Source organism: Fundulus heteroclitus, unplaced genomic scaffold, assembly GCF_011125445.2.
Source record: "Fundulus heteroclitus isolate FHET01 unplaced genomic scaffold, MU-UCD_Fhet_4.1 scaffold_493, whole genome shotgun sequence".
Taxonomy (NCBI): domain Eukaryota; kingdom Metazoa; phylum Chordata; class Actinopteri; order Cyprinodontiformes; family Fundulidae; genus Fundulus; species Fundulus heteroclitus.
The window spans coordinates 52,211-64,222 of NW_023396916.1; the positions used below are offsets into that span (position 1 = coordinate 52,211).

Sequence of the window (12,012 nt, forward strand, 5' to 3'; positions counted from 1 at the left end):
TCTGACCAGGGCTAAGCTCCCTATAATTCAGGATCCTAACAACGCCGCTGCAGCCAGGCATTGAGAGCATGCGCAGCCCAAGACATATTTGGAGAGTCTGAGGTTTGTTTTTGGGTGATCGTCAAGATTACCTGAAATCAGCACCTGAAGAATCAAAGTCATTGCATCGAAACTAAATTATATATGAGTTTAAATCTTTGAGCTGATCTATTGAAATAATTTAACTTCTCGATTACTTTTTTTTTTGCCGATCGAGCCGCACCTGTATTTAGCCGACCAATCAGCGGCAGCTGAGCGCACATGCAGGTGTGGAAACGGCGACAACGCGGAAGTGAGCTGTTGTCAACAGAGAGACGAAACAGAGACGAGAGCCGCTGAAAACTGCGCTCCCCACTAAGAAAGAAAATGGCTTGCGACACTGGATTCTGTAAACACATGCCTTACATGTTCATGAAAATCTTCTTGTTCTTCTACTCCTGCAGCTTTTGGGTGAGTGTGGCCGTAATTATCGAGATGTTTTGTTTGTCAGAGAGCCTGGTTGGTCGGCCGGCCGGATGAAGCTGATCTCGTTCATGTGTGGCCGCCCAGGTCTATCGAGAATAGCAGTGCCGCTCGTTCAGTTTACTCTATTTTTATTCAAGTTTCTCCCTCGCAGTGTTTTACAACCAAGACACAGAGTCTCTCACAGCAGAACGTGTGCGCTTTACCTCTTGGCCACACCTTCCTCTGCTCACCTTTACTCTAAAAGTTGCTGCTTCTGGAAAAAAAAAAAAAAAAAAAAAACAGGCAATCAGAGAAAGGCACTAAGGAACTGCCTTAGGCAGTCGTCAAACTAGTATTAGTAGTATAATAATGTGTGTCAAGGATGCATTAGCACATGATCAAATATAAATAATTTTTACTAAACAAATGGAAATTAATCTAAGTGTCATAATTTCCTTCAGGAGCCTTCATGACTTAAATGGCCTGATTTACCTACTTCTGACTGCTTAAATGTTATTGATTTACTATCATGGTGCTAAAGATTTTAAGGACTATTTTTAATATTTAATTCCTGTTTTTGTTTGGCTCTGAGCGCAAGCTTCCCATGACTCAAGGTCTATGTCACAATTGTGGTCAAGGCATGGGATCTACACAGCTGTTTTAATGAGCTTCTCCAATTTCTTGGGGGAGGGGGGGGAGCTGCTCTTTATTATGCAGGGACTTAGAAATATTGAAATGGTCTATTATTTTTATAATTCTGTTTTAAAAAGTTAATTTCATTACATGATGTATGTCAGGTGTCTATGTTAACTTTGATTGTCATGAAAATCCCTTTTTTCCATTTTCTCTGAAAATTATTTTATCAAAATAAAACAAAACCATGTAAATTTCACCCAGAGAAATCATCTGGTCAAACAATAAAGTGACATTAATATAAATAGCACATTGTTTACTTGAATCCCTGCTTGTGCACCGTCCATTTTCCCAGGAAGGAAACCGGTGTGAGTCAGCATTGTGTACACACCATTTCTGATGCTCAGACCCACCAGTGAGAATGGCAGAAGCCCAATGGACTGATGTAAACATCATCGTTGTCAATAGATTATTTCACATTTCAGGCTGTGTTTTTATTTGTAGTAGCTTGATTTTCAATTTCTAAAATTTTTATTCCACATTGAAGTTGTCAGGCATTGCTCTCCTTTTTAAGAGGAAAACTCCTTGCGCAACACCTCACGATTGGTTGAGGTCCTGTGTGAAGGAATCCACCCACTATGAAATTCCTGGTAACTGTTTATCAGGCTTTCAGAAAGTTATCTGCTGTAAGGCAGAAAACTCATAACCACACCTAACTATACGGTTAACAACAGCTGTATGGGTCTGGCTTTTCATGGCCAAGCTCCGTTTGACTTTGAGATCTGACATGCCGGTTCTGATTTCAACAGATTTGTTTGTTTTTCTTTGTTCATATTCTTATCCTCTTACAAATATTCACTAAGTTCACTGGCAAGGAATGCAACATTGGAGGGGAACAACTGCGTACTGCAGGTTGTCTGATAGAAATAGCTTTAAATCCAAAAGAAAACAAAGATGAGTCCAATTTATGCATCAAGGGAGATATATATATATATATATATATATATATATATATATATATATATATATATATATATAACTAAATCTCAAAAAGGCAATTAAAGTAGGTGGGGTCTTGGTGTTAATGCATTTCCAGTATTGACTGAGAAAACATTGAACCATCTGACCCATTCCTTTAATACCATCAAATGATGAACCAAGACCTTGTATGAACTAATAGAAAACTAGACAATTACCATCTTATAAGATAAGATAGTCTTTATAAAACATTTTAGTGAATGCTAGGCCTGTATTGTCCACACCACCTGCCATCTAAACTCATATCCTAGCATTGCACACTGAAAGGTCATATGTAAGCATATGTTGATGGAAAGATGTCCACGTTGTCTAAAGATATCAAGCACTTTTTTTTTTTTTGATCACAGGTTTAAGTGATTAACATGTTTTGCAGTTTTGAAACGGACAATTCTCCTAGCTCTTTTATCTAAAATGAGAAAAAATTGTTTGTTAAAAGCTAAATTCTTATCTATATTTTTGCAACAGTGAAATTCTGTCTGATGGGGTAAAATGCCAGCTGATCAAATAATGATATAAAGCTTTGCGTTATTAATGATTTAATAGATTAGGATATACAATAGGATTATGCAGTTATATTTAAAATTTGTTGTGATATTACATCAGCAAAGTCCTCATGTGTGTCATGTGTATCATTCAGCTGGAAGAACATGTGTTGACAGGTTGCATTCACCCTATCTCACTTTGTTAGTCTTTATTTTGCCCAACATCGTTGGCTCTGCAGCTGGGTTATCCGACAGAAGGAATGACGGTGTATATTTGTAATAGCAGATGGGTGATTGACACTCCAGTTAAAAACCACTTGTTTGTTTCCGAATCCTTTTGGCGTGGGCAAACAGAGGAGCAGGAGAGAGATGGTGCGGGAGTGGGTTTATTATAGAGAATGAATGCTGTGCTGATAGTGGGAGGGAAGGCAAATTATCGAGCTGCATTTACTTTGCTTCCTCAGGTTGCTGATCAACTCTTTGTAATGAAGTAATTTCTACTCTGGCTCTGAGAAGAATGTGGTTAATTGGGGGGAAAAAATCATGAGCAGTTTCAGTCATATTGTAACATTCACAAGAAAGCGTAGAAATGTTCAGAATCTACACAGATAAGATGTGAGTTAAATTCAGCTTTTTTTATTCAATGAATATTGTACTCAGTATTTCTGCAACTTTTGCCATTAATAGCAGATACTGAAAGAATAATTAAATGCAATTTGTAGGGAAGTTTGTGCTGCTTAAACTTTTATAGAGGTATTGTTTTATCAATACAGACCTGCCTGACTTGTTTATATCATAATGTTTTTGTACTGTAGAACAGGATGTGCACAGACTAATGCATCAGCTGCTGAGGATGCAAACAAGCCAACTAATGCTTCCTGACGGAGAAGAAACAATGTCCACATGATTATTAGTGATATCCGGCATACTCTGGTCAAAGATTTAAGGACAGTGGCACTTTAAGAACAGGCTATCCATAACAATAAGTTTCTTTTGAGGCTCAAATAACAACTTAAGGACAGCGTGAAGCTGATAGGAGCACAACAGGTCGTGCCTTACATTCTGTGGATACCCGTCGGATTGAATTTCATAAAATATTTTGTAAACATGGTTTAAAATCAGCCCGGAACTGCTGTGAGTCAAGTACTAACTGAAACAAAAAGTAGCTTTATAGTTTAGTTAATAGTTGTGTGTTTGCAGTGTTAAACCTTTGATTCGCTGATATTTTTCAGTCTGTTGCTCAATTACTGGTCTTCACCTTTTTTATTTATTCTTTAAGGGGTGGAAGCTGTTCATGTTACAGTGGTATGACTCTTACAACACATGGTGTATATAGATTAATTCCCCACAGGGGGCTGTATTTCAAGTGTTTATATTAATTTTATTTTGATGTACGACTACAAAGTGGAGCAGAGGATAGTCTTTTTGCCTTGTCGGCAGGAAGCGTCTAAATTCCTCAAACCCAGACCTGGGTTCTTTCTGCAAGGAAGTTGCATGTTCTCCTGTGCATATGTGGGTTCTCTAAAGTCCCTTAGCTGTGTGCATGCAGTGTTGTGGAATTTTATATATATATATATATATATATATATAATTACAGTATTTAAAAAAAATTGGACTATTATGTGCACTTAAATCCTTTTTCTCTGAAATTGTTGGTTATAATCCAGTGCACCTTTATATATGATTACTGCTGTGCTTACTGATCAATTTTATGTGGTACAATGTGCTCAAAAATCAGTTAAAATGTGTAAGTACGACTTTGGTTAGCAATGAAGTTGCTCCGCTCAATAGATATTCAGACCATTGCGCTACACTGTGCCACTACCTGATCGGACCCCTGAGCTGCCTACAAGACTGCCTGACTGTAATGTCAAAATAAGTGCATATATACATATAAGTGCATTCACGTAAAGCCTCACCCCCCCATGGTTTCACACCATAAACGTCTCGCCGGCAAGAAGTCTTTACTTCAAACTGTTTTATGTGTGACACTGAGCTGCTCCAAAAAAGGCTGTCGCCATCAATCCCCAAAAAAAAAAAAGAAAAGAAAATAACACTGGACTTTTATTCTGAAGCTGAAAAGAAGTCCAGTGTTTTTTTTTTTTTTTTTTTTTTTTACTTTTTTTGGATTGATGTATTAAAACTATTTCAATTGCTGTTTAAAAGTGCAAATACTGTATGTTTTAGTATTTTAGTAGGTTCTCTTATTCATTTTTTAACCATACTTTTACCATTGCTACCTTTTTTTTTGATAAATTATCACAACAATTGTATTGCCCAGCCCTGCATACAGTATACAACCTTTTCAGTCGGCAAATGTTCATTAAAAATTATTTTCTTAATTGGTTGCGTGTACTATCCTAATTAAAAAAAAAATCAGGGTTTTCATTGGTTGTAAGCCATAAATATTAAATTGCTGAAGTAAATAATTGGAAATATACCATTTAGTATGTTATGCATTTAATGTTTAAATTGAATGACTGAATTTAACCACTAAATGACTTTACGATATTGAGATGCATCCATAACAAAGGACTAATAAATAAACATTTCAAGCTGTCAGAATCCAATCAATCAAGTAAGTTGTTGCTTGGTTTAGGCAGAATCTTACCTGACTCCGCCAGATAGATTTGCTCCGCATATCCATCTGGAAACCTTCCGTTGAAGTAATTTTGGGAAGGGGCGAAAATACTGGTTAGCTGATTGGCCTATGTTGGTGATAGACGGGCCAAATAAACCAATCAGATTTGTTGTCGCTCTGTTACGAGCGACGACGAAAACACAACCACAAGCCAAGCTACTCTTGCTGCTGCAGGTAAAGGCTCGTTAGCTCAGCAAAGAAATACTCTGTAATTCCAATTAAACTTGCTCGATAGCCATGCTAACGCTAGTTTCATCGGCTGAAGCCGCCATGTTCTTTAGACTGAACTGTCGCACTTCCCGTTGCGTCACACCTCAACCCGCCTCAAAGCCAACGCTGATTGGACGTTCGTTTGGTGAACGGCTCCAAATTTTCTTTAACGGAGAGTAGCCAGACTGATCTGCGAGTGAAACCTTGAAAGCTCGCGAGATCAGGATGGTCTCACGAGGCTAGGCAGAATCTACAAAAGACAGAAAGTGTAGGAATCCACCCGTTCTTGTAAGGAGACAAGTTTTGCATCTAAGACGTATGATGGTGATGTTACTGAAGCAGCACCCACATCCAGCAGTATTTAAAATCAGCATTTTGGCATTTAGCAGGTACTCTGTATAAAATGCTCAACATTAAAGTTTCTGAGAGATCATCATGATGCCAGCGTGAGGCTGATTTATAGCCCTGTGCTCCCAAAACCAATCACAGCAAGATGCATGGGCCTGACACAACAGGAAAAGTTAAGTTACACCTCTGTGCACACAACACTTGTATGGCTTTACAATTGTAACCAACAAATTAAACAAATAACTGAATAAAAGGAACCAGATAACAGTAGCTCGCACAGATACCGTACGTCTTTGGGTATGAGTGTAGATGATTAATGTGTTGCTGTGTGAATCTGACCTACATCGTTGTTGATTTAAGTGAATAATTCTGCTATTGATATTTTATAAACCATTTACAATACTCTGAGAGCAATGCGATGTGGAGTTGCTTGATGTAATGTTTGGGCTAATATAGTTTTTGTATTACAATCTTTTTCTCCTGTTTGATATACTCTGCTGTAGAGTCCAAGAAAATATACTAATAATTCAGAAACATGGCTGCAGATACACAGAGATTTGTATTAATTTAGCTTTGAACACTTTTAATTTGATTAAGATGGAGTTTGTGTTTTAAAATGTCAGCTAAATAAAAATGATTAAAAACACATTGAAGGGGTGACTGAATGCCAAATAACACAAACTACAACGGTCATTACAACATGTTGAAGAAGCTCTGCAGCATGAGTCACACCAGCATTTGATTTTCCTCTGGGATTAATAAAGTATTATTGAATTGAATGTAGCTCCCGTCTGTGACAGAGATTGGACTCCGTACCTTAGTATTCCTCAGTTGGATACTTTTTTTTTTTTTATGGTTTAAATAACACTTTTTTACCTTTCAGTCTCAGAACTGTTGTTGAGTTTCAAGTTCTGCTCTATGCTTTCACAACTGTAGCCCTGCAGAGATATGTCAGTAGTCTGGCAACAAACCCTTGGCCTGCTTCCTTTATATCAGTCATCCACATCTTTTAAGGGCACACAGATAAACACGGGCCTGTCTGTGTTATTGTAGTTTGTTCCACCGAGGTAAAAGCTGAGGCAGACATATGTTTTCATTGCGCTTTTATTAGTGAGACAATAAGATTGGGAAGTAGATTTGAACATAGGTTATGTTTTACAACCTTCCTTTTCAGAGGTTCTCTTCACTGTTTTTGTTCAAATGTGTTTGCATCGATCCAGAAGGTAGCCCAACCGGTTAATTTAGTTTCAACTGTAAACATTTGTTGCTTTTGACCAAAGATATTAGTTTATTCTCTATTTTTTTAAAATGCTCTTAAGGGTATTCTCTCCTCTCTTCTAAGAGTAAATCTGTGGTGAGCCACCCATCAGGCAGACAACATAACAGATGGCGAGTAGGGACATGTTAGGAAAGGACATTGTGGTGTTTATAGTGGTGGTGTTAAAAATGACTTTGACTTTTGAACCCCCGAAATACCAGAAATTCCTTCTATACTTGTTTTACTTTCTTGCTCTTTAGCATTGCTTTTTTGAAATATGGTACAGAATCCCATAGTGAATATAAATATCAAGAGATGAAAGATTTGGCTGTGTAAACAAATTTTCCAGATTCTGTATGTTGACAAATAACCATCAAAAGCCACTTCATTTGCCCAAAAAAATTGCCTCTTTTAACTATATATGATTTAAGCATAGGCAGGTTTCTGGTATTAAAGTATACCAAGATTTTTAAAGCTACTGGTATAAAACTGCTAAAAATTTCCACTATATATTTTAAAGTCTTCTGGCTTTATGGAGAGTAGATTAACAGGGTGCTTGCTCTCTCACAGTTGTTGCTGTGCACTGCTGGTCAGCTGGCTCTTGTGCGTGTGTGTGTGTGTGTCTTTTTATATGAACAAGAGATGCCAGATGAATGTACATGTGTGGTTTTAAACGTTTGGCTTCCATTTGACTCCATGCTGATCTCTAATTGGTCACCTAAAGATGGTCCTCTCAGCCTGTGGCCAATCAGCGCTTTTTGTGTCATTCTTCACCCAATATGATTAATTAATGATGGGTCAAAGTCCCAACCCTGGCCTTGTGCCGGTGTCACTGGAAAATACGCAAATAGTTAAGGCATCAACAAGACAAGAGAGAATGGTGCAGCAAAAGAACGTTTGTCATTTATTTATTACAAAATAAAATTTTCACGAGTCTTTACTGGAGGAATATGTCTGAAATTAAAATTACATGTGCATGTTATATATAAAATTATTACAGTTATAAAAATATGTTGGTTTTGCTGCAGAAGGAAATGTGGCATCTGTTTATAAAATAAAATCATTCGGATCATGTTATATTTTACATTTTTCTTTAGAAATCTTGTTTACACACAGTGAAACCATGGTATTTTTTCTCTAGGTTATCCATCTGACAAAATCTCATATTCATGAAATGGTTGCACTATATTAAAATGCTTCATAGTGTCTCCTGTTTTACTCCCTTACATGTGTTTGCTGCCTTCCTGCTCCCAGTGCTCACATCTTGCATTTTAATAAATCTGAATTCACATCAAAGTTCCTCTCTGCTATATATTTATATTCTACAGATGGATAAAAACATAACAGTGACTGTAAAGCAGCCTTCGGGGATCACATTTTCTCAAGCTCTGAGTGTCAACCTCCTTTTGAGTTATTTCCCCTGCGTTATTTTTTTTCTTTTCTTTTCTAAATTCATAACTGACTGTGCTGCCTGCTAATGTGACCATATAAACGCAGCAGCTGGTCTATCATTTTGCTTACATGAAGAATGAGAACCAGAAGTGAGAAAATGTCCTTTTCTTTCACACCCCACACTAAAGAACTGGGAATGGTGACCCACGAGATAAGGACTCATTCACTTGTCAGCGGCTGTCTTCCTGTCATCTGAATGTACCGCTCTTCTGTCGCTCACTGAACAAAAGAAAGACCCAAAAAGCACACTTAATCCATTTGTAGCTTTTTTTTTCAAAGGGAAAAATAAGACAAACTTGCCGTGTTCAGAATGATCAACAAAAACTATGCCTTTAGAGATAAACTTTTTTTTTTCTTTTCCCTGTTTTTGTTTTTCAGTGATAAGACTGGATGTCATAGCACACATAAGTATTACCACAGAGCCGCAGTGTAAACAGCAGCTGGCAGATTAACAGGCCCACTCATGTTCTAACTGTGGGGGGGGGGGGGGGGGGGGGGTAAATCTATAAGGTGATCAGCTGCTCGTTGAAACTGAATGATTACATAAATAACAAAGCTGTCCAAAATGTACTCCCTTCTGGTTTAACTTCTAAATGAACACAGCATCTGGTTCACTTTGTGTCTGAGCCAAATGAACAAGAGAAAACTGATTGAACTGTGGCAGCAGTCCACCTTGTCTTTTATACATCAATAATTTATTCAGCAGCTCTCATCCATTACCAGCTTGTTTAGACTTCTTCTGCATGCCTGTGAACCTTATCTGTGGTGGCTATAGCAAGTGTACTCACTTCTCTGAAAGGGGGAAAAAAGGCAATTTGTTTTGTGATGTTAAACATTAGACAGTGAAGTTATCTTAAAACAGTTTTTCACCTTTTACTATAATGGGACTCAGTTGAAAACAGATGTTTACATGCACTGTGCAAATAAATTGTATAACCTTTCTTTGTTTTGCCTCTGATGTTAAATCAGACCTTTTTCTCAGTTTAAGGGCAGTTATGATTAAAAGATTTCTCATTGTTAGATGCCAGGATAATTAGAGGGCACATTTCTTGAAAGTTTACATTCAAGAACTTTTTTATTGGTTGAATTGTGTTTTTAAATGCATGTCTTCTCATGTGTTGTGGGTGTCTTTCCCACAATACTTTGAAAGGAATAGACAAAAAAGGAAGCAAAGGAACTGCTGTCTGGTTTGTCTGGCATCTTGTCCACACACACACACCTTTTCAGCTCTGCCCACAAATGTATTGGATGATTGAGATGAGGGCTTTGTGATGGATCTTTCAAAACATTGACTTTGGTGTCCTTTCGCCCCCTTTAAACCAATCTAGCTGTATACCTTTGCTTCTTGTACATTTGAAACACCAATATTTGTCAAAGCTTTAACTTTCCTGACTGATGTGTTCTATGTGTCTTCACTATTTCTGCTCCATGTTCTTTCCTCATGATGCCATCTATTTTATGAAGTACACCAGTCCCTACTAAAAAAAAACACCTCTGTACTTCATAGCTGGGATGGTGTTCTCAGGCTTGCAAGCTTCTTACTTTTTCCTTCAAATGTAACAATAGTCATTATGGCCAAACACATTAATTTTAATTCCCTTTGACCACCGAGCACATCCTCCAAAGCCAGTCATTGACCCCAAATGCATTTGCAAGCTGCTGTTTTTTTGCTTTCATGTTGCACTTAGATTAAGCTTCAGCCAGCATCTCCTTAGTCTTTTTTTCAGGTTTAAGTCCCACATTTTGACACGTAGATCCCTGGGATGCCGACCCAATCTCCTTTTTTGAGTAGTATGATGGACGGACATTCCCCAAGTGGTTTTTTACTTCCACATGTTTGAACAGATTAATGTTGCTTCAAGCATCTGGGGATTGTACACAAGGATTAACCAGATTTGTAGAGGTTCACAGTTCTCGTTCTGATGTTTGAAATGTTGGAAATGAGAATTTAGTTTTCAGACAATTTAACAAAGGTGAAATGAAACGGGTGCTGTGAAGTTAATTGTTACAACAGTAACTGTTTTGGATTCGCGCAGTTCAAATTCAAAAGTCTTCTGTGTGTCAAGTGATTGTTTTGTTGATGTGGATGTATGCTGGAGTGGCTGTGCTGCTCCCTCTTTATCATCAGCTTTCCAGCAGTAACTTGTAGGCTCTGGGTCAGACCTGACTGGTATTTGGAGCAGTTTCTAATTTTATCCAACTTGGAAGTCTCTGAAGAACACCAGAGCATGATACTACCACCGCCATGTTTTTACACTGTGTATGGTCTTTTTTTGGTAATGCATCGTTGTTTGTTCCAATCATATGTTGGTGTTGAGGCATGAAAACTCATGGAAAATATGGGAGATTGATGTCAGATGTTGAACACAAGCAGGACTCTCACTTTAGCAGACTCCCTCACCAGTTTTTTCATCAGTTTGGTAGAAATGTTCATTCTTTGTCTCATATTTTGGCATATTCATATTCTATACATAATATGGTTTTACACAGTGGTGGAGAAAGTACTCAAACAATGTACTTAAGTAAAAGTACAAATACACAGACAAAAATTTACTCAAGTAAAAGTCAAAGTACCACATTATTATTTTACTTAAGTAAAAGTAAGAAAGTACAAGCTTTTAAAACTACTTAAGTATTAAAAGTAAAAGTACTTGCCAACCATAATACCTAACAGCTTATATAATGTCATTAAGTGTACCTATCGTATTTATTTTTAATAAATCAGTAATGTACCTTTTTAATGAGCAATGCTGCAGATAAAGCATGTTTTTATTGTGTTTACCCCCTGTGACAGTTTAGATTTAGATATTTTATTCTATGCATCAGAATTCCAGGGATCGATATCTATAGCGTTTAGCAACTTAACTTACCTCAATATGTTTTTTCAAATTTGATGGTGAATTTTTGAAAGATAGAATTTCATGCTTTCGGGGAAGGCAAAGGCGGCATTGGAATTTCCAGGAAGCGTTTTTTGACCCAGTTATTTCAAATAAATCTTTTAAATAAGGCCATGGGTGGGGCAGGTCTTCTGGAGGATGACTATCCTTGGACTCCATTCTGGGAGTTAATGATTCTGCAGGTCCTGCGTACTGTGCTGCTCTTCTTGAGGGAGGGCCTAATGGTTATTTCCCGCTTTGGATTGGTTCAGCGGACTGATTCTGCTCTCGCCATTGGATACTTTCAAACTAACGAACAAATCAAAAAAACTAAATGCGTCTTGGATGTAACGAGTAACGAAACGCTGTATAGAAATGTAGTGAAGTAGAAAGTACAGATACTTACTGTTAAATGTAGTGGAGTAAAAGTAGAAAGTATCCATTATTAAATCTACTTAAGTAAAGTACAGATACACGGAAAATGTACTTAAGTACAGTAACGAAGTACTTGTACTTCGTTACTTCCCCACCATTATTTACTTAGAATACCATATTTTTCAGACCAAAAGGCAGTCCGGGTCAAAACTGCCC

At 37.4% G+C, this 12,012-nt stretch overlaps 1 protein-coding gene across 5 annotated transcripts in view; it reads left to right on the forward strand.

Annotated features, from left to right (window-relative positions):
- The first annotated feature begins 296 nt into the window (after positions 1-296).
- Positions 297-12,012, forward strand: part of LOC118560855 (tetraspanin-15-like) — a 39,718-nt gene continuing 28,002 nt past the window's right edge. For 4 of the 5 annotated variants that reach the window (XM_036132373.1, XM_036132374.1, XM_036132372.1 and 1 more), the window contains exon 1: positions 303-489. In XM_036132373.1, the coding sequence (XP_035988266.1) occupies positions 406-489 (84 nt within the window). In that variant the 5' untranslated portion in view covers positions 303-405. Of the gene's footprint in view, positions 490-12,012 lie in introns of all 5 variants that reach the window. The other variant, XM_036132371.1, reaches the window with a different exon arrangement.